Source organism: Pyxicephalus adspersus, chromosome 10, assembly GCF_032062135.1.
Source record: "Pyxicephalus adspersus chromosome 10, UCB_Pads_2.0, whole genome shotgun sequence".
NCBI lineage: Eukaryota > Metazoa > Chordata > Amphibia > Anura > Pyxicephalidae > Pyxicephalus > Pyxicephalus adspersus.
The window spans coordinates 31,983,103-32,007,006 of NC_092867.1; the positions used below are offsets into that span (position 1 = coordinate 31,983,103).

The 23,904-nt window shown below is 36.7% G+C and overlaps 1 protein-coding gene across 26 annotated transcripts in view; it reads right to left on the minus strand.

Moving 5' to 3' along the window:
• Window positions 1-23,904, minus strand: part of SORBS1 (sorbin and SH3 domain containing 1) — a 223,109-nt gene that overhangs the window by 53,414 nt on the left and 145,791 nt on the right. For 19 of the 26 annotated variants that reach the window (XM_072425107.1, XM_072425108.1, XM_072425114.1 and 16 more), the window contains 13 exons: window positions 23,396-23,422; window positions 23,196-23,308; window positions 20,654-21,424; window positions 19,394-19,738; window positions 18,579-18,717; window positions 16,019-16,048; window positions 12,288-12,466; window positions 10,778-10,841; window positions 6,886-6,960; window positions 6,090-6,152; window positions 3,182-3,235; window positions 1,913-2,042; window positions 184-298 (listed from right to left, as the gene is read on the minus strand). In XM_072425107.1, coding sequence (XP_072281208.1) covers window positions 184-298; window positions 1,913-2,042; window positions 3,182-3,235; window positions 6,090-6,152; window positions 6,886-6,960; window positions 10,778-10,841; window positions 12,288-12,466; window positions 16,019-16,048; window positions 18,579-18,717; window positions 19,394-19,738; window positions 20,654-21,424; window positions 23,196-23,308; window positions 23,396-23,422 — 2,105 coding nt within the window. The remainder of the gene's footprint in view (window positions 1-183; window positions 299-1,912; window positions 2,043-3,181; window positions 3,236-6,089; window positions 6,153-6,885; window positions 6,961-10,777; window positions 10,842-12,287; window positions 12,467-16,018; window positions 16,049-18,578; window positions 18,718-19,393; window positions 19,739-20,653; window positions 21,425-23,195; window positions 23,309-23,395; window positions 23,423-23,904) is intronic. The other 7 variants (XM_072425134.1, XM_072425116.1, XM_072425123.1 and 4 more) reach the window with 6 other exon arrangements.

Below are 23,904 nucleotides of genomic sequence, written 5' to 3' on the forward strand. Positions count from 1 at the left end.
GGAATGTATGAACACAGCTCCAATACTTACAAATAAAGAATCCTTGTCATTGCTCAGTGCCGTTCAGTTCTACTAGTCTGGTTCTGAACTGGGTATTAGTAATGGCTCCGCATCAACCCACCCCCCGCATACACAGGTCAAGCAATAACAAACAGATTGAGCGGCTGCCTTGAGTTACATTACCATCTTCTCATTGACGAGTGCTGAGGATTTCCCAGGCTGGTACTCATGAATGCTTCTTGGCTCCGCACGGTATTTTCTGGTGTCGACCTTCTTGTCTGGGGGATCCCAATCATTCCTGTGGACAAGGAAAGCAATTAAGTGTGAAAGCTCCCAGTTACCAAGGAAACATGTGTTGTGGATGGAAATATTCCAGGGCTGCTAATCCCGCGTCCAGCTATTCCCATCTCCAGGCAGGAAATGTACTGGGGATCAGGGGCACATTTCATCGGCTATAATGTACATGAGTCTGTACTATGGTCTCGCTGTATATGATAGAACACAAATAGACTCTGTTCATCTGTTTCGTAGAGAACACAATTATTAACCCGCTCAGAACGTGCAGGCAGATAAGCAGATGTTTCTTGTTGTGTTCCTAGGAAACTTCTCCTTGGTGAAGGGCCAGGACATACAAGTACAGGGAGAGGCCCTATGTAACCCTTTCCAATGCCTGGCCAACAGCTAATATGTCATTCTTCTTATTCATTTCCAGACAGAAGATGGTTTGAATTAAACTTAACTATGTTATAATGTAATGAAAGAAGAATGTCACAACCTGTGTACAGATAGGTTAGGCTACCGATGAAGCAAGTAGGACATTTCAATGCAAGCGCTAGGAAATTGTAAAGATTTTCTAGCTTGATTTGGAGACATGTACTCATTATGGGAAGAAATGATCTGTCCTGGCAGAATAACAATACATTAACTTTCCCAAGAGGCTAAAAGGAACTTCATCTGGCTGAAGCCAGCTCTGCCACAAACTGTATACTAGAAAATTGCTATGAGACTTCAGCTAAGAATCATTATGTGGGATGTCAAGATTTTATGAAGTGGACTCCTGGCAGGATTTGCTTTTCTGCCTCTGGAAATATTAAAGGGTGCCACTCCCCTCCTAAATAAGGATATAAGGGTAATAAGGTAAAAAAAAGGATAATGTGAGAAAAGAAAGAGAAATGCTAATGGGAAAAAACACAAAACTAATGAGTGGAATATACCCTACTTTTTTTTAGATGTTTATACTCTTTTGTTCCTAATACAATATATTTGAAATTGCTGCTAAGAAACCCACTGTCTTTCTCTTTCATTTACTAGCAGGACAAGGAGACAGTTATAAAATAAAAAATCCCCTCAGTTTTAATTAGGAAAAAATATTTTCTTTGTATGCACTTCGAGGATAAGAACATGGAGAAGCAAATAAACCGAGATGGTATAAAGAAGAGTTCTAAAATTCTTTGTACTAAAGTGGTCTGTTTTTTTACACTGCGAGATTCAGTTAAAAAGGATAGATATGTTGCTTTAAAAAGCACACCACTATCTCTTAAAATGTGATTACAGCTTCACATTGTTTAGTACTCTAAGAAAGCAAAACCCTATTTGTTCCAATAAATGGGGAAAGTAGATAATGGTCATGTGATCTGTCAAAGTTTTGTGACTTACCTCTCCTCCAATCAGGGTGTTCATTTTACAGTATAATGCAGAGTGCACTCTATGGATCAGTGCAACTCCACACCATGGTCTGCATTTTATGATTTTTACTATTAAATTACAGTTGAAATGTATTAAACACCACAGAACTCGGAAAAACCTTTCAACCTTTAGTACAATAGCATATTTGACACACACACACACACACACACACACATATATATATATATATATATATTTATTTATTTATATTTATAACGCATATTACCTTTCATGGCTTGGTTTGAGGGATGAGGATCGTGTTGGGAGAGGTAAGGTGACAGACCTGCGAACATTACTCTCAACGTCGATGTGATCCATCTCACTTCTGGAACGTGGTACTGAAGCCTGTGATTGTCCTGCATATTACCAGCCAGAACCAAGAGTTAATGAAAGTTCCATGAGAGCAGCTAAATGTCATTACCAAACTATCTTCCATACCTAAACATATATTGCACTAAACTTTCATTAGATAAGTGAATCACATTGATTTGTAATTTACTAAATTGTAGTTGCTTGGCTGTCATTATAGAGCTTAGTCCCCAAAAGTAGTCATAAACCCAGAACAAGGGTTGAGTTATGAAACTGTAATTCATCTTCAATATTCATTTGTTCCATGTATGTTCCAGGTCCGTGACTCACAACTAAACACAGCCAGGAAAATAGTGTTATAATATGTCACAAAAGAAAAAAAAGGGGCTCAAATATTACTGACATTATACAGGAACCTCATGCTCGCCATTAATAGCTCTGGAAAAGTGTCAGGGCTTAAAATTGTATATAAACCTAATAATTGAGATTGTTTTTTCATTTTATATTTTATCACAGATAAATCAGATTAGGTGAGCTTGATAACTATGGTCAGAATTGTTTTCAGAATAAGGAATACTTTTTAGTTCGGTTAGTAGACGGTTTAAATCCCCAAATATAATTTTTGCTGAGTGGTTGCACACTGTTTCACCTGGTTATGTTCAAGATTTATGGCTGAATAATGTGTTAAACTTGAAACCCTGCAGGGAAATGCAAAGATGCAAACATACAGTAACCTGCAAAATTTCTGAATGAATCCATTGCACATTGGGTTTAAAATATAATAATCATTGTGTCCATGCAGAATTGTGTCCAAGGAGAATTTAGGCATTGCATTTTAGTTTAAATGATTTGTGACTACAAAGCAGTGGTCATACATTGCAGGAGATTTGTATTGCAGAAAAAAGAACTCTGTTGACTTAGAACACTGGCATTGCCACCTAGTGGTCAAACAATACACTGCACTCTATAATGTAACTGGGATCAGGCATTGGTACAGAATCAGATCTGCAATGTCAGCTTTCTGTGCAAGAAAAACATTCCATTGGGTAAGGAGACGCATATAAGTATAAAAAAAAGCTATTTAGGCAATCAGAAAGGTGAGAAATGGGGATACAATATGTTCATGCCCTTTGTGGATCACTGAACATAAAAATGGTCAAAGATAATAGATACATGAAAATCTTACCATCTTCTATATATGAATGTCTCCCATAGTTTGGATAGGAATCCGATTCATCATCTAAAAATTAAAAAGAAAAGAAATGAGACAATTCTGGCAAAAAGATTTTATATTTATTCATGAACCAGAAACAGCACCTCAAAGAAATGAAACACGAGGATGACTCTCTTGGGTGTTTTAACAATAATAATTCTCCAATTACCAATGGAATTCTCCAATGGAAAAAAGATGCATGTGAGTAAACTTTGTACAAAATGTATTCTGCTATAGAAGGTGGCTTTATAGGCACAATAGTATGGGAGACCTCAACTGCCTTTGCACCACCACACTCACTGGTGGCGGACATCACATAAGTCCTCTATGCACATAAACAGCAAACCATGTGATAACGTAATATCATTCTAATTAGACATTTGTAAATCACATTGACAGTTTCTGTGCTTCAACTTTACTTTTCACCACTAACAAACATGAAAGCTGTACTAGGCAACTTGAGGGCTTTAGACATCCCTTCCAACTATGTGAATGTATTGAGACCTGGTGATAGATCACTCGGGAACCTAGCACTATAAAATTGAAGGTTGAAAATGAGTATATAGACCCTGTATAAAAAAAGGGCACAAAGGGGTATCTGCAATGCAGAAAAAAATGCACATGAAAAAAATCCATGCTAATGCTCCAGGGCAATCAAAAGCTCCAAAGCCTTACAATTGTCTGTATCAAGACAGCAGAATATGAGACCAATGCTGGTGCCAGCCAATAAACCTACTGCAGGAATTGTTTTAAAGAGATTTAAAACTTTGGCAGAAGCCACAAAACCAATACCTTTTTGGCATCTATAGCAATTTAATTTTAGTCTATATTAATCTGGGCATGTGCCCCAACTAGAAGTGTAACATGTATTGGGGCTTTGGCATGCAAAAATCAACAACATACCATGGATATCAGAGAAAACCACAAGCTACATAGAGGCAAAGATAATTATGAGCACACAGGACACTGCAAGCTGTTGCATAACAGTATAAACAGTGTTTGTTGTTCAGGGAGCAATCCTGGCAGTAGTATAAATGTATTATTGAAATATCTGATGTATTTCAGCAGCAAACAAGAAACCTATTCAACCCAAACTGCCAAAGTTTTCAGCTTGCTGCTTAAAATGTTGCCAAACTGTATATATTAAAAAGATTAGCTTTAGGAAACATTTTAATTAGGTGATCCTGAAAACAAAACAAGTGCTAAAAGGCTTTGAGAGATTTCTGTATGCCTGAAAAGTAGGCATATGGCCTACAGGAGACGTCCACTTGTTTTCATAACGTATTACCTACAGCACCCAGACACATATAATACAAAAAGATCAATCCCCTGAAACAGATTGCATGTGCTTTTTTTTACTTCCATGCAGACCAGTAATAGGCAGTACAAATACATCTATAGCCAATAGATATTGCGTGTATTTTACATATTCTGCAACCATTGATCAGTGTATGCATTTTTGTACAACAACTTCTTTGTTCCCCATGGGTGATTGGCAAAATATGCAGGAACCAGACATTCTTATCCCAAAACTTACCGGTATAATGCCTAATATATGAAACATAGGATCGTGATGTAGTTCTAGAATATCTCTTTTATATGAGATCTTTGGTGTTCTACTAAGTGCCAACATGAACCCTCAACCTTCCTTCTATAATCTCTTAACAATAAACATTGGGATTTTCAAATGTTCAAGAAAATAGCAAGAAACCTTTCCCAGGAATGCATATTGCTGTAAATACAAGTACAAACCAAGATTTTTTTTTACCTGAAATGCCAGTAGAAAAGTTTCTCGGCTTATTCTTGGGTCACATCACTAGATGGTGCTGTGTCCTGATATAAAGTATTTAACAAACGCTTGCTGTCTAAGACATTATTAGAGTTATATTTGTTTTTCTTTTTTTACACACTATACACAAGGACCCAGCACCATCTACAATAGTTAATTTAAGAGCAAGGGACCCATCATAAGCAACTCAAAACCTACAAAATACTTTACCCTGTAACAAAGGGGAAAGAAGATATATTAAACCCATGTAGTTGAACATTTTCCCCCTTTAAAATAAATGTTTTAAAAATAACATCGTGGATGTATTTATTCATGTTATTTGATTGACATCGTCTTGAATGTTAGCAGTGATGGCCACACGTAAACGTAAGCACCTTGGTTTTATATTTGAGCACCAACAGTAAAAGCAGAGTTTGATTTTTGCAATGTCAGCTGGGTAGGGATTAACAATAATTCACCACACTCATCTATATTTCAATATGTTAAAATGTAAAATTTTCTATTGCTTGATTATTTGATATATTATCATTACTGAATTTGGAAATGCTTACTATAAAATTAGAAGAATTGGCAAGCCTCAGCTGGGTTTTCTACTAACAGTTCTTTATTAAGATGCCAAAACAATTGATCATAGCAACATTTGTTAAATGCAGTGGCACAAAGTCACAGAGTCAGGCTTCTGCCATTAACAGAATGTTAGCTTAGGTTTAAAACATTTGCAACTGAATCCAGGAGAAATGCTATCAATTAAATCTGCAAGTTGATTTTCCTTAGAGGGAGACAAGTTGAAATTTTGTGGACATTAGAAATCCTATTCCCTGTGCTACAAATAGCTCTGGCACCTGAAAATTGGTGGAGATAAAAGATTAACCACAAGCAAGATAATAAGCCATATATTAGTGTTAATTCACAGCAAACAAAAGCAGAAACACCACTGCATGTCCAGGCGCAAATCTATGTTTATATTAAGTACTTAATATAAAACATATAGTAGTATATAGTATTAAAAAATCTGATATGGTTATACTAAAGAGCTGAACAGACTCAAAGCAAAGTATGTACACCATATCTGATTGTGATCTTTCCAATTACCTTCAGAGCTAGGGCTAGGAGTAGAGACAGGAAACTGGTAGGTGGGAGTGTAAGGATTGAATTCTGCAGCAGAGAAAAGCAGCACAGAAAAGCAGAGGACGTTCAGCATCTCTATGGTTATTTCCAAATTTCAATTATGTTAGTATGTTATCCCTGTCTCATTACTGACCACCCAACGCACAGCTAGCTATTCCTGCATTCTGAAAGATGCAATCTTATCATTTATAATGCCTATTTTTGCTTTAGTATGGTTTTGAAAACTACATTTTGTTTTTAAAGGGAAACTATAATACATTTTCTGGGAACAACCTTAAAGTATTACACGACTCATATTCATGCATGCCATTTCATATTTATAAAGATATTGGAAAATACTTTCTTATGTATAAGGAAATGTAGGTAGCATGCCTGCTAAAAGATTGCTAAACATGATCAGCCAAAGGCCAAACACAAAGTCTTGTGTTTTCAGTCAGTATGATGGTCATTGAACTTGCAGTAAGACAAGGAATCATGAAAGCACAGTGTGTGCACAAACCTTTCCTATGCATAGAAAAAGGCTATAAAATATTATTACACATTGATACTTGGCTAGGCACATTGACTGATATATAATACTTTAGGAAGCCTATAGAGTCTCTTTAAATGTGTTAAGGCTGTATAACATTGGTAAAATGTTAAAGCATTTCTTCTACACTTTGGTTAGGTAAGCCAGGTAGATGTTATATATATTTGTTGCATTATATCTCTAGATATAACATCAGTACACACATCCACTCTCAAACCAATCTGATGATACCTTCTGTTTGAGGCTTGACCTCAGGTAGTTCAGGAAATGTATATGTTGGGGTATAAGGGTTTTCTTCAGTAGAGTCTAACAAGAGCAGTGAAAATGAGAGAACTGATGAAAGTTTTACAGAAAAGAGGAAAATTATAGTAAGAGAAACAGCCTACTGGAAAATTATATAAAGAAAATTCTTTATCAATGTTGCTGCTATCATTGCAGAGGTAATCATGTATAAAGGCAGATGTAGTGCTCAATTATTGGTCCAAATATGTTATTATCATTGTACAACATAGAAAACCTTGACAACAATCTAATGCAATAATTTGCTTAATCATTTTTATGTTTGAATTAGACAGTTCTAACTGTTGTGAAATACATTAGTTGCTGATCCATACAGGTAACAATGTCCTGCTCCAGACTACTTCTTTATCTTAAAAGAATTTTGGGTGTAGGTTAGGGCTGTATACACGTCAGATGATTCTAGCCTAGCCCAAGACAAATGGCAAAAATCTGACACGTGTAAGCGAGTTACCTTGGTGTTCAATCCGCCATAGCATTGGGAATGTCCACTATGCATTTCAATGGAGGAGAACATTGTGGGGTGCGCCACTTGCTTGTTCTCCTCCCTCCCCTCCCCATAAAACAGAATTGTACTGTATGTACAGTGCTTGTTTGTTCATCAGTCACTGGAAACAATGATAAAAGATCATTTCGGCAACAATCATCTGACGTCCATCGGACGCCTGTACAGGACATAACTCCTAAGCTAACCAAACACATCCAAACATATGAAAAAAAATGGAAACCCAAATGCCAGATATCCACTGCACCTAAAACTATTAAACCAGTGTTCATTTTATGTTCCTGGGCTTCCATCTCTGACGTCACCTCCACCAAGAAGAGTATTACAGAAACTGGGGTGAAGTTTAATTCATCATGTCTTAGTGGCATATCCCTCTTTTAGTACGAACAGATTCTATTTAAGGTCTACCCCCCCCCAGGTCAAATCCACGCTACTATTAGGGTTATATTGTACCAAATATATATTATATATATATGCACTGCTTGGATTGCTATTTCTCTTTAAGGTCTACTAGTTCCAGTCTATAGTTCACTCCACTTGCATAGTTCCAAGAGTGAAATGTTATATGGCAGAGATAGTGATGGCAACTATGGCTTCTTCTAAAGATACAGTGAAGGAGTGTAGCCCGCAGAGACAGGAAGCCTATTATTTTCAAAATGATGGATAAAAAAATTAATAAAGCCACTACATCTCAGAACTGAGAAGCTGCAATATATACTTTTTTTATTTCAGGACTTACATACATTTTTAAACTCTTAAAAAACCAAGGCCAGGAAATATTACTTTGGCATTAGTATACCAAAAATTAGTAGATTCATTTTAATGTCTACAAACATCATATATCAATACAAATATATTGTGGCAAACCGAAACTGCTTCCAAATGCCTTTGTGTGCAGGATATAGCAGTGTGTAAATTACACTGACCGGGCAGTAAGTGATGTCCATATGCACATTAATTACTGGGAGTTATTTAACTGCACACTGATAAAGACTTCAAATTAATTATTTTTGTCAGAAATTGCTGCAACAAAACACAACTGAGATTTATTAAGATAAGGGGGATTTTTTTTTCGGAACGGCTTGGTGCCTGCAAACTCTAAACTGTTTAACTGCAAACAGGCTCAATTAAAAAAACATTAAATCACTAATGATGGAAATAACCACTATTATTATGTTAACTGCTAATACTATGTTAATGCTTAGAGGTAAATTACATTACATGTGCACAACTAATAAAATGAAAAGGTACAGTTAGGTCCATAAATATTTGGACAGAGACAACTTTTTACTAATTTTGGTTCTGTACATTACCAAAATTAATTTTAAATGAAACAACTCAGATGCAGTTGAACTGCAGACTTTCAGCTTTAATTCAGTGGGTTGAACAAAAAGATTGCATAAAAATGTGAGGAACTAAAGCCTTTTTTTACACAATCACTTCATTTCAGGTGCTTAAAAGTAATTGGACAATTGACACAAAGGCTATTTCATGGGCTGGTGTGGGCAATTCCTTCGTTATGTCATTACCAATTAACCAGATAAAAGGCCTGGAGTTGATTTGAGGATGGTGTTGCTTGTATGTGCAAGATTTTGCTGTGAACAGACAACATGGGGTCAAAAGAGCTCTCCATGCAGGTGAAACAAGCCATTCTTAAGCTGCAAAAACAGAAAAAACCCATCCGAGAATTTGCTACAATATTAGGAGTGGCAAAATCTATAGTTTGGTACATCATGAGAAAGAAACACAGCACTGGTGAACTCAACAGACAACAGTGGTGGATGATCGCAGAATCATTATCATGGTGAAGAGAAACCCCTTCACAACAGCCAACCAAGTGAACAACACTCTCCAGGAAGTAGGCGTATAGATATCCAAGTCTACCATAAAGAGAAGACTGCATGAAAGTAAATACAGAGGGAGCACTGCAAGGTGCAAGCCACTCATAAGCCTCAGGAATAGAAAGGCTAGATTGGGCTTTGGTCAAAAACATCTAAAAAAGCCAGCACAGTTCTGGAAAAACATTCTTTGGACAGATGAAACCAAGATCAAACTTTACCAGAATGATGGAAAGAAAAAAGTATGGAGAAGGCGTGGAACAGCTCATGATCCAAAGCATACCACATGACCTGTAAAACATGGCGGAGGCAGTGTGATGGCTTGGGCGTGCATGGCTGCCAGTGGCACTGGGACACTAGTGTTTATCCATGATGTGACACAGGACAGAAGCAGCCAAATGAATTCTGAGGTGTTCAGAGACATACTGTCTGCTCAAATCCAGCTAAATGCAGTCACATTGATTGGGAGGTGTTTCATAATACAGAAGGACAATGACCCAAAACATACAGCCAAAGCAACCCAGGAGTTTATTAAAGCAAAGAAGTGAAATATTCTTGAATGGCCAAGTCACCTGATCTGAACCCAAATGAGCATGCATTTCACTTGTTGAAGACTAAACTTCAGACAGAAAGGCCCACAAACAAACAGCAAGCAGCAGTAAAGGTCTGGCAGAGCTTTAAAATGGAGGAAACCCAGCATCTGGTGATGTCATCTGGATGTGAAGGCATCATCTTATGGGAGGTCAATCAGCCACCGCTCGAGGAACCCCTGGCAATTTCTTGAGAAACCTTGGTTGTCAATGGCTGAGATAGACTATACTTTACCCACTTCCCCACACGCATTGAACTAACCCACACCAACTGACTTGGCCAGGCTGCAACATTTATTTTGAGAGACATAAATTCTTCTAGGGCTTTCAGTCTGCTTTACTATTGCATTTGCTATGGTATACAGTCCAAATGCCCAAACCCAAATGATAAAGAGGTTTTCATGAGGACAGGCTGTGAACAAAGGTGAAGGCATCTAAGATATGTACATAACTTGGGAGGGACAGTTTAAGTGATTTATAAGGTACACCAATTTTTTAACTGGACAGAAGGCTGAGATACCTACTGGCACAGAAAAGTGTGTATGCTACTATGCCAGGTTATGCTTTAATTGTATTGTAACCAGATGAGCTTACATTTCAAGTTTCCTTTGCCTTCAGACATTTATCTTCTAAAATGTCAACACTCAACACAATCAAAGGTGAACTTGATATATGAACCGGACAACATAGACATTCTTGCAGTTCAAACACAGGAACATTCCTTTAGTTGGTTTTAAAAAAATAAACATATAAAGTAAAACAACATTTCTAGATATAAGGCTTTTTTAACAACTTAGTAAGCACTGTCAGCCATGTGAACAACTTTATTACCAACTTTAAATTTCAGTGCACAACATTCAAAGCAATTTCTATCAAGCTTTGGAGCTAGTTACCTCTGTTTAACTTGTGAATCTGCTTGAACATGGTCTTGTACCAGTCCTTTGATCTCTCCGTGTTCTGTAACACAGAATAAACTTTATCAATGTTTGGCATAAAGTAAATAATTGAAGTACATTTTAAAATGATATACAACAAGCTATAACAGTACAGTACATTTCCCAATGCACAGGATTTACTTAAAAGGGTAATTTTAATACCTGAATGTATTCCAAAATTTATAAATTGTAGGATTTAACAGAACACAAAATGGCTTCATCCTGTGCCAGAAGTACACAGTACACAAGATCCAACCCAGAAAACACTTTTTCTTGGCTTGAGATCTTGTACTAGCAGCATTAACAGCCCCCACAGCAGAACTAGTTTTTCTACACAACCAAGAAGAACCATTTTGTTACTTTTGTGTTAAGCTTTATGTACAATGGCATAAACCTCAGAAGTCAACCATATTCTGTATACTTTCAGGTGCACACTTAAATTCCTTGGCTTTTTTCTGAGTTGTTCAAGTTTGACTTTCTGCAGCTTAAGAAGCTGCTTTTGAATTCATATTGACTTGAACGTGAAAGAAAAGTGGTCCAGGTGAACTATGAGCCCTTACATTTCCCTATACAAAAGGCTTTTACAGTGCTCTCTATTCACTAAAAGTCCTTTTCAAGTCTAGTCTCTGAATTAAGGTACTGAATGTTCAATCAATCATAACTAGACAAAGGGAAATCTCTTTGCTATGTTCCAGCTTGAGGTATAAGGATTTTATTGCTAATTATAAAGGCAAAAAAAGGAAATGCGAGTTATTTCTTTAGGAAAAGGGCAAGATGAGGTGAAAATGAAGAAGGAGTTCTCCTAATCAAGGTTATTGGAATGTTTGCAAAGGTAAATTGGTATCAGAAAAAAATCTAAACGTTATGATTACACCTACATACAATTACCAAGGTTTTATATGGCGTATGAATGTAAAAGTCTTTGCCATCTTAGCATACCTTATGTGGAAGTAACAACAAACTAATTCAGGGGTGGGGGGCGGCATGGTGGTTTAAGTGGCTAGTATTGTGCCTTGCACTGCTGGGTCCTAAATTCAGGGCATCATCTGCACAGACTTTGTATATTCTTCCTGTGTTTAATCCAGTTAACCCCCACTTACAAAAACATGCAAATAAGGTTAATTAGCCCCCTGAAATTGTCCTTGGTATATGTGAAAATCAGCAGCAATTGGCACAATATGGATTTATAAAAAATCTGATAATATAACAAAGAATAAAAAAAAAAGAAATGAAAATCTAGAAATGAATATAAATCTCCCTTTATATGCACATACAACACGCAACTATATACTATCGATTTAACTTTGCAAAAATCATTTTGCCTCTAATATACTGCTAAAGTGACTGAAAGTAAGATGCCAGAGCTTCTCATGGCAAACTGTACAACATTCTCAATTGCAGCTTTTCTCGGTTAGAATCATCACGATAAGTCAATAAATCATAGTGAATACATTAGGTGACATCCTACCCGGAGAGGAATGCCTATGTCGTCTGCTGACATATCCCCTACGTGATGAAGAGAGCGAGCTTCTCTTTTTGTATAGTCCGTGGTTGCTTTCTGCACAGGGGGATTACTTTCTGGACGCTTTCTCTCCGGCACAATTACTGGCTCTGCTTTTCCATTGGTAGAGCCATCCAGCACAGGATCTGTGAGCGGACACAAATATATCTCATGACACCGGTGACATGGCATGTTCAAACACAGGACAAAATACCTATACTACAAAATGATCACACAGAAAATAAACAACATGCTGCAAAAATACATTCCAGAAATGTTACTGAAAGCGTGTGATGGCTTTAGTGCTAAATACTAATATTTCTACAGGACAATGCTTAACCATCAAGTCAGAAAAAATTAAGAAACACAAAAAGGTCATTATAACATAATATAGCATAAGGACATAGAAAGTGTGCATTTACTGCCATGTTATTTTTTATACATAAAATTTGGTATTTTATCTCAAATAGCCTTCTCCAAATTGGGTATTTTTTTAGGTTTACCCAATAACAACCAATCTAAATTTATTTAGCTGTGGTGGAATATGGTTGGCACTTAGCAGCTATAGGTTCTCAAGCTCCAGCTAACTCTAGCTGTTGCAGAGCTTTAAAAAATATCAAATTCTAACTATTCTATAACCACATTGTACTGGTCTGACTTCAGTAATAATAATTCTGACTGGTGAATTAAAGTCCTACTAAATAAGTCCATCAGAATAATTTATGTATGCTAATATTTTGCTATTGTCTTTAGGTTGGCGCTTAGTGAATAAACCAACGCCTACTCAGTACATTTAATAAGTAATTGTGCATCTCTACAATGAATCAGTTATTATTTGAAACTAAGCCTTAAAAAGACAAAGCTTCTGGTGGAGGGCTGCATTTTTTCTATGAATAGAAAATCTGACATAAACACGATCCTAATATTCCTCACTGGATCCTGATCTCAGGTTTGTATTACAATGAGATAAATGGTATCAGTCTAGGATTTGTAGGTATGCACAGCATTCAGGTTAAAAAGTATATATATGGGGTATATAGGAGATATGATGGTACAATAATGTACATGGTGCCCGAGCGACTTTGAAAGAAAAGCTTGAAAAATTAAATTACTACTACTTCTGTATATTGTAATATATTGTAATATTTCAAGAATGCATTTATGTAGATTTGCAAAATTATTAGAAGGTCCACTATTGTATACTAGTTGGCAGAAATGAGCATTAATAAATAATAATAATAAAAAATGTAAAAACTAAATTATAATTATAAATATTCTCCACCAATTGCACATTAGGGATATGTTTACCATTAAACATCCATGCTCTCGATTACCTGTGTCTACTTTAGTGATAAACTATTTATAAATATCACTTTTATTTTAGGGTAAGCTAAACTCTTCAAATAGTGAGACCAACTAGCAATTAGCATCCAGTAGCAAGCTGAATATTTTAATCATGTGGTTTGCCAGGGAAACTTGTAGCAGTTATTAGAACGCTACACTGCTCATTACATTTAGCTGGTCTCATTCCAGTGACAATTATATCTCAGATTTATTCCAGACATTTGCACAGCTTATTCCACCCACTTAGTCAGACACCGTACATTCCAGTATGAGGTGTCTGTGAATAAAACATTAATAATACAGAAATTCTCTAATTACAGCAAGCTGGCCCGTGACCTTTTTATATTCTGCAGCATACATGGTTTCTGTGTTTTTATTGAAGCTGACTGAAGCATCAGATGTTGTAAAATGTGACATCCTCTAAAACATGACCTGTTATATTGTAAATACAGGAATGGTCCAGCAGCAATACTGTCATTTAAAAGTAATATGTTAACCACTAGAGGGCAGCTAATAACTGTTTTTATCACTTTTTAGGACATGTTCAGAGCAGTGCAGTTAGGTTTTGGAAATGGAAAAAATCCATTTATCAAATTATTGTCATTCATATTGAATCTTTATTAGATTTTTTTTTTTTATTTTTAAAGCATTGGTGTGCTTTTTATGTTTTTTTTTTTTTTGCTTTTTCTAGGGGTGAGATGCATCATTTTGCAGATATTTTTTGTAAAATAAATATAAAAAACATATATGGTTTGCTATTTATGCATTTCATATGTGGTACCATTCATCCTATAGAAGCTGTGCTTTCTGGAAACTGAGAGCGCAGTATTGATAAAAAACAGAACCTTTAAAATATGCCACATTATTTTTCATGCATTTAGCTGCAGTAAGTTAAATGGGCCTTTGGAATATTCAAAATCTTCCTAGTGTTATGGTGGAGCAGTGGTGATTAAGCTTACTAGGGACCTCAAGCTCGACCCTTGATCGCAGCAGAAAAAATGGTCAAGCTCTCAATTGATATAGGGGGCCACAGATATGGCCCTTGAATAGTTAACAATGGCACCAAAAATGGTCAGTGGTGGTCAATGTATTCAATATTTAGGCATAGCCCCTGACTAGAAAAAAGCTATAAAAAAATACTACTGGCTCGGCCGTATCTGGCCTAAAGGCCGGAGTTTGCTGACCCCTGCTTTAGAAGATGGTCACTGACTACAGTCCCACTACAGATCTATTCAGGGACTGGAGAGAGGGAGAAATTGGGGGCATGTTAAAAGAGTTTCTTGGGCCCATGAGTCACATAACAAGTACCAACTAGCCAATGTCACAGGTAAGGTAGAGCCCTGTTCTGTTTAATTGAGAGGGGAGGCTGAGCAAGTGGCTCTTTGCTGTGCTATTTCTCTATAGGTGTGAACAGTGGTCATCCCTAATTAGATGTTCATCAATCCACTGTGTAGGACATCAGGGGACTGCTGTACACATCAAAATGTCTGTGCTCATCTTTGGCCACTATTGTCTGATGTAGGTGTGTAGCTTAGGTCATCATCAGGCATTTAAACTTTACTTCATATTTATTTTCCCTAAAAGTTTTTACTTTATGGATTGATGGATTATCTGCACATAAGAACATTGCAGTTTTGCTCCACTTTCTATTGCTACAGAGGAAAACCAAGGCAGGAACCCCACTTAGGTTATCTCCAGACTAGGAAATCACAGCAGACATATAAGGCTGGTGGCTCCTGCTGCTATATGTTTGGGAGGGATTATATCTCATGTATCACTAATGTGACACTTAATTCCAAAGGGAAAGTAGTAAAGTAAGTAGTAGTAAAATGACATTGGATAGCATTAGTAGCTTTTACAGATAGCACTGCAGTGTGGAGGAGGTTACATGGCACAGGAAGTGTAAATCCTCCCTTTAGATTTGGGATAAGGAGTACTGTGGAAGGTGCTCCATGTACAGATGCAATCATTTATAAATCTCAACAGTAATTATTGTATACTAAGAGAATATACAATAAAAAAGAGGGACAGGTGATGTCCTGTGTTATGCATCTGAGGTTGAATTCACCTAATTTTAGGCCATGCTAAGAACCATTCGACTTATACCTGATATGCAAAATCTTTGCAAATATTCTTTTTCTCATGATTATAACATATAATCATATACATACACACACACACACAGGTTTATACATATTAATCTGTAAACTTTCATTTCATAACTGGTAACTTCTACAGAGGTTCTATGAATTCCTACTAGTTCCTACTAGACTAGTTACATTTCCAGTGTTCATTGCACAAAGTACTAATGGAGGCAAAGCACATGATAAGCGTGAATAGCATTGGTGTCATACCTGGCAAGCTACTAAGACGTTTTTGCTGCTCTGTGATAAAAAAGCAGAGAATATGTGTAAGACACTTGTGCAGTAAAACATGCATAGGAAGTCTAATCTCTATGAAACATTCTGAGATTTCAGTGACATAGGGGAAAACAAACCAAGGAAAGTAAATGAATAAGGTAAAAGATTTTTAAAGCAGCACTGAACCAAGCTGAACTCCAGCAAAGCAAAACAGAAACACATACATTCCAACAGCTATACTGGATAAATATTTGTGACTGTGCAGCTTTTTTTGTGATACACACATCTCTACCACACTGTATACCCAGGATTGTGGTTCACTATTTAATATCACAATTGATGAAAACAATGTTGTAACCTCGCTGGATCTATGAAACATTGGTGATGCTGTGCACGCAATTACAGAAAGCAGATATAAAGGCAGAGGAAAGTACTTATACAAGTTTGAAAATGCACTTGAAGATGTAGTTTTTTTTATTGAATATACAACTACATATAATTATTTTTTTACTGCCATGGAGTTCAGCTTTAAAGAGACACCATTGGAGAACAGTATATTAGGATATCGTACAATAAAAATAAAGCCAACGTGGAACTTTCAGTTTGCAAAACGATTGTGTAAAAGGTAACAATCAGCTTAATTAGCAATATTATAGGGATGTTATACAGTAAGCTATTAGGAGGAGCCTACACATTATGGCCAGCTCCATTATTATTATTATTATGGTATTAATATTATTATTAATATTAACCAATTAAGCTCTATTGATGAATAAAATAAAAACTCCAACTCATATGCCAACAGATATTTATATATTGACAAAGAGACCATAAACATTATCATAATCACTTTTGTTTTGTCATTCAGAAGATTCTGCTTAATAAGGGTAAGCTGGTGATATATTCTCTAGGGTAAAATTATCACACAGCCAGATGATACTGAACCAATAGACCCCACTCCATAAACTATTTTATATATTCCTTTTTGAAAATTATGATAATACAGTTTTATTTATTACTATATAACCTCTTAAATTGTAAGCTTTTTTGGGCAGGGTCGTCTCCTCCTCCTGTGTCATTGTTTGTATCTGTCAGTCATTGGCAACCCCTATTTATTATACAGTGCTGCATCATATGTTGGTGTTTTATAAATACAGTTTAGGAGCAATAATGGATTCCCATACATTTAGGTGAGAAAGTTAGCATGGCAGCTACTTTATTTCGAGTTGGATTACCGTTTTTATATAACCTTAACAACATGCATACATAGCACAATACTCATATATTGGCTAGGATGATCAAAAAATGGGAAACCATTGTACATTGGGTGATCATAAGAACTCCCCTTTCCAAAGAGGTTATCATATCATATACTCCCATTACAAGCTCTTGCTGAATACCCAGTCATTTAGTTTTAATCAATATACAAAACACCTGCTTCTACACCCAGATCTCTTTGTATTTCTACAAAAGGACAACTGAGATTTCCAAGCCAGTAAACACACAGTAAATAATTAATGATCTTACTGTATTGCAGACCATATAAAATCAAAGATGGTAAAGGTATATGCAGAAAACCAGTCCAGTTCACTCCATCTAGCATCTATGAAGACAGTGCAGTTCACTACATACACTGGGCACGATAACTGCTTTGGTCCAGCATGATACAGGGATGTGATTCATCCATTGCTGAGGTCAGCATAATCTGAATTCGGGAGCTGTGACATTCCATGGGTTCTTGTGTAGCAAGTGGGCAGAGAAAGTTCAACTAACAATTACATGTTGTATGGGAAAGTAATTATAGCCTATGCTATATAGTCCACTAGAATCTTGAATGGCAAGTATTAGAAGTATTGCTCCAAAGGCAGAAATACTTAACATATATATGAAATCATATTTCACATCTGAAGCCAAGGAAGCAATGTATGCTACTAATATTACTGACCAAATACTTTATAGACATCTCTGATATAAACTCCTAAACGTAAAATGAATCAATAAAACCAGAATTATTACATTTGTGAAAAGAGGAAAGCACCTGTCTCAGGACAATCCTTGTGATGATAGATGCCTTAGGCATATCAGTGACCTGTAATTACTAAACTCTGGGATGGCATGGGCACTAGGATCCTACATATACAAAGCAGATATATGGGGCCAGACATCCTTCTGAGAGAAAGAAGGATTCCAGTTTTTATAATATTATTAGGGCCCTTTTTTTAGGCCCACAATCCAAAAACTGGAATCATTCTGGATGAAGAATACAAACAGCAGTAATTGTGAAAAGGTTGTTTGTTATGAAATCAATTATAATATACTACAGAGAGAAAACCTTATTACTGGAATCTCTGACAGGAGATGCAGGCAGACACAAATAAACATGCATGTGATTTGTTTTAAAATCAAGTATCAGTTTTAGATGGAATAGGTTGTGTGCAGAGAAACTGCAAACTCTATTGTGTAATGCAAGCTGGGAAAACCACAAGGGTAGCTATGGAAAATCAGAAATTTGCTTATTCTCACCCTCTCTGAATGGTCATAGAGAAAACCTTACCCCGGTTATGCTGCAAAAGTACTATGGTTGGATTTACTGTGGTGGTGGATGGGTACACAGAGGGCTTGCTTGTTGGTACAAATGAAGAAGGTTTATCATTGTTTACAATGGGAGCTGAAAATTCGTCGGCCACTGGCTCCTGAAAACAAAGAACAATGGGTTTATTCACATCACATTTGTAGGGAAGAAAGAAACATCATTAAAACAAATGCCAAGAGGAGAACATTGCCCTGCCAACAGATGTACAATTTGGTATCATATGGAAACAGCTCATTTAGTGATAAACACCACTCCATTATAGCCTCGACCTAACAAGTGGAAATAGTGACAGGATCTTTTTAACAGCAAGAAGTCAGACATGCAAACACATGCAGTATCAAATGAAACTGGATCACTTGGCTGGACTGGGATGTGAAGAAAAATAAGCTTTGCATCGTCACGCTGGACATAGACAACGAGACGCCTGCAGAGCCACTTCAACTATGTAAAACAGGTGTGCTATCATCCAGAGAGAGGAAGACACTCAGAATGTGAATACGCACATTGCTCAGTTTGTTTATTTACAATTCTGTACAACGGTTACAAGTCACACACATGATAGTCTAAATGATTGTGACAAAACAATAACCAGAAATACAATAATGAACATCCAAAAGACAAAACAGCAGTTTCAATCACACAATACATGCACTAAATAAAAGTAAAAATAGTTAGTCATGCTTTGTTGCAGAAGGCAGGAATCGACCTGTTGGGGTTTAGTAAGCTAGTAAGAAGATTCATGTTGTGAGTAAATAGTGAGGGTATTGGCAGCTTACTGTGGGTAAGATGGCGTCACCGCTATCAAGATTCGAGACTCTGTGCGAGTCCTCCGATGGCACCAGTGAAGGTAGTGGAGAGCAAGGTGGTAGATTGTTTGGTATAGAATAATTAGGAGAGTTGGGTCTATGGTGTGATCCCTTTTGCAGATGAGGGGGAATAAAATCATCAAGTGTCGGAAAAGCCAAGTTAGAGGTGGCAGGTTCTGGGGAGGCTGAGAGTTTGCCAGCGGGTACAAGAGGTGGCGGTGGAGTGCTCGAAGTGCCTTCTTGCTCTCTTTCAACTTTAACCTGGATGAGTGGGACTACTATAACCTCGGGCTGAGCTGTGATTGAAGTGGCATCCTGTGGGAAATAAGGTGATGTTACGCAGGACGAACATTTATACACAAGTGTGCAGCTGTGTTATGACACGCAGTTGCATGTCCAGATTAAAAAAAACAAACAAAAAAAACGAAGTGCTGCAAATGCTTGGAAAGAGATGGCACGGTGATACATAAAGCACAATATAACAGATACATAAAGGAAATGAGAATAGTTTTAAAAAAACAAACAGCCAAAACCAATACCACCTTTCTAGCAAATTTGGTATTTTTTTCTACTGGATTTTAAATCAACCAATTTTGACTTGTGATTTGAGTTGTCTTTTTACTACCAGCTCTTGAATATTCCTTGTGACCAGTGGAATGTGCTTATGTTTTTTTTGCACGTTGACACAAACTACAGAGGTAAAAAGCTCTATATGCTCAAGCATTACTTGAATACAAAACTTTTTTGTATTGTAGATGGCTTTGTGTACTATTCTGTATTTTTTGTACCAATATCACTTGCTTCTGCTGCAGCTCAATCTGGCACAATAAAAAAAAAAAAAAAAAAAACTAGTAAACTTTTATTTACAAAATTAATTGCGTTATTTCCCAGCTTAACCGCATCAAATTTGTCAAAAAGGTGACTTACACTAACAATATGTTAGAAAGAAAGTGTGCAATCCTGATTATCATCTATACCTGTACACTTCTGCAGGAAAGAAGGAATGTTGTTAAATTAGACAATGAACCCAGAAAGATACAGGTATATAAAAAATCTATAACATTACAAAGTTGAAATATAAAAGTGCTGTTATAAAGTGCTAGAAGATAAAAGAGTGTCAATTTACTTAGGAATGCGACAGTTCAACGGCAACACATAAAAAGTAACAATAACACAAGGGTTAGTGATGAACACAATGGAAAGTAAAATAAAGTATATGAAAACAAGTACCATGCCACGGAATCTCTGTGCCCTGGGGGCTTGTTTTTGCTTTGATGGAAAGAAGGGTTCCTTTGCAGTCATGTTGACACGGCCAGTAGGATGCTGTGTATCTGGCTCTGTGCGTCCCATATCTTGATGAAGAGGGCATTGACTCCAGAAAGTATCTATTTCACTGCAGCTAATAGAATCTTTACTTGGGACAGGGTCAAAGAATGGCCTTGGAGGGATGGGAGGTGGGGATTTTCCGGTGTCTATTATCGAAGGAACAATGTTTGTGGCTGGTGATTTAGTTACATCAGCTCCCAATTCAGCACTCTCGGTTTTATCATGTGCAGCGCCGGTGGGATTTTCAGATGCAGCTGAGCCAGTGTTGTTAGATAAACAAGCTACATATAGACTGCTGACCTTTTTATCGGCTTTGGGCTCATGACTCAAATTCATTCCAGCATTGCTTCTTTCAGCACTCCTAGACTCACTAGCATGGTGTTTTGGTGATGTGTTGGATTGCAAAGAACTTTTAGCATGCTCTGCCTCAGGGTGAATGGGAGAGACCGGGAAGGTTGCGTGATTTCCAGAGATGTCCTGAGTAACAGTGGGAGTACACATGGCAGAATAGCGTGGGGTGCTAGCAACATGCGATGGGTAAGGCTTTGGAGCACTTAGGTAAAGCCCATCCAAGATGGGCACTGGTTTCAAGTAAGACAGTTTGGTGTTAGTATGTGGGCGCCATGCAAAGCTCTCCTCTTTAGGAGGAGGAGGGATTGGAGGAGGGACCACTTTCTATATGAACACAAAATGAAGGAATGTAGGAAGTAAAAAAAGGAAACAAAAGGTCAAAAAGATTAATGAACAGCATGAAAAAACAGGTATCTGAAATGTTTTGAATAAGAAATGGATGCCTTCATTCAATGAACTGGAATGGATTTTTAATTTGTTGGGGTGGGGGATGACATGAATGTCATATTCAGAACTAGGGACAGCAGGTAAGAAAAATTAAGAATGTTTACCACCATAGTTAGGAAATTAGACACAGAAACAAGAGAACAATTACAATAGTTTCTGAAAACAAAATTATTTAAAAAAAAATTCACAAAATGCATATGAAGAAAGCAACATGTCTGTTAAAAGCAAATTGTTCTTTAGGCATGTAAACCATCTTAAAAGTCCATCCACAGAAGATGACTAATGGGAGATACAAGAGAAGAGGAAGGCCATCTTTACATTTCCCTAAAGCATATTCCACATGATACAGCTCAATGATTGCTGCTGGAAAGCATAGCTAGTAATCATTTTCAGCGGAAGTTGGAATGAACACGTAAAGTGACCAGATAAAGTCAAGTGATGCAATAAATTGAGGCTTTTTTTTTCTTTTTAAACAATAAGGCCATCTCTGGGCTCAACTAAACCCTGGGAACTACAGAATTAAAAACTGATAGTGCTTCTTTTTAGACAGAATAAAAAAATGAAACAAAAAAGGATTTGTTCTCTTTAATATAATAAGCATTTCATCTTGTGTAACCTAAAATTCTGCAAAAGAGTGTATCTTTTGTTTTTTGATTAGCACCCCCTTTATATGTTACACATATAATTTAATATTATTTAATAAAATATTTTCCCCAGTGACGTGAAGTTAAATCAGCTTATAAGACTGTGCCAGATTCAGGGTTCAGATGTCCCAACAGTCTCCATGTACCTTTTTTTTTCCCTGGAAATCTAAAAGTTTGATTTTAGTTAAAATAAATATCATATTTGAAGGAAAGACTCCTCAGGAGAAAGTAAAGAAAGTGTTTAAAAGAGAAGTGGAAGCATCAGACATAATGTGGACCCATCTATAAGTCATTGAAACTTTCCCAGAAATGGCTAGGAAAAAAAAGAAATGTGAAAATGTAAAAAAAAAAAATTAATTTATTCAGCAAAAAAAAAAAAAAATTGATCTGCTGTGCATAGAGCCTAGAATGCAAAAAAAGCTGGTCATAACAGAAAGACTGGCACACAGAGTATCCATGAATGGTACCCAGTGATGAAACTACTGAACAACCACACATTTGTATCTAAACACTATCAAAAAACGTTCAATATTAAAACAACATCATGCTTGATCCTTGCTTAAACAAAGTGATCTTGCACTAAGCTATAGAAAAAGAAATGCATCAAACATAACTTTAGAACTCTCTTCAGACTGTAAAAATGATGCTGCAAGAAAAACATGATTACATGTAAATGAATGTAAAGCAATTGTTCTGAATGAACCAGGATCATCATTAATGATTTTGAGAGAAATCTAAATCTGCCAGGACACAACTCTTACTTCAACTGAAACCCTAGCCGACTCTCCTTTTACTGACTCACATGTAAGTTAGGATTAGTCCTGTGCCAATTAACAAAATGAAGACCATGTAACCATCTTCTCAGTGGCGAGGACCATACAGAAGAAAACGTCAATTTGTTTTCTCATTGACGGAGGTACAGCTTTAATACTGCACTACATGACAACAAAAGCACAAACACAGTTGATGAAAATAAAATACGTTAAAGAATAGAATTACAGTACCTGCGTCTTACTGTCGGGAGGAAGATTAGGGCGGACACTCCGGAATCCTTTGGCAGCCAGAGAAGAGTGATGAGAATCCCCATTGGATTCAGCTACTGAAGCAGGCCTGTCATCTACAAAGATGAAGAATAATTTTCAGTTTTGATGTCTGGTATAAAGATCGCTCTTCGGAAATAAAGATTTGTTGAAGGTCTTCTTACCTGTCTCTACTTCAGCTGGCACGTCACCTTTTTATTTAGGAAAATAAAAATAAAAATGAAAAGGAATCTGTTAGGCACAAAATACATACGAAAGACGAATCTCACTCTATTGGGAGCTACAAGCTTTTTGCAGTCAACTGCCTCGAATGGGATTGCTAATGCTGAGTGCCATAGTAACTGGCATTACATATCATGTCCTCACTCCTTCTGACCTTTGCGGACACAAAGAAATCTTTCAGAGTAATAAAGGAAGAATTGTCTACAGAGTCCGTCGGCTTGAATGGGGAAAAACACAATCAAGTGGTTGAAAGCTGTGAACATGATGTGAATCGGGCTCTGTGAACTTAAGACGTATGGAACTGCACGCTACAGTTTTTAAAACCTATAATAAGCATAGAATTTCAAGTGCTTGACATGACACTAATTGTAGTTTGTGATTTGCATTCACATGTACTGAGCTCTAGGAGAGATGTTCTGACAAGTTGATTGAGACATGACAGCGCTAGCTG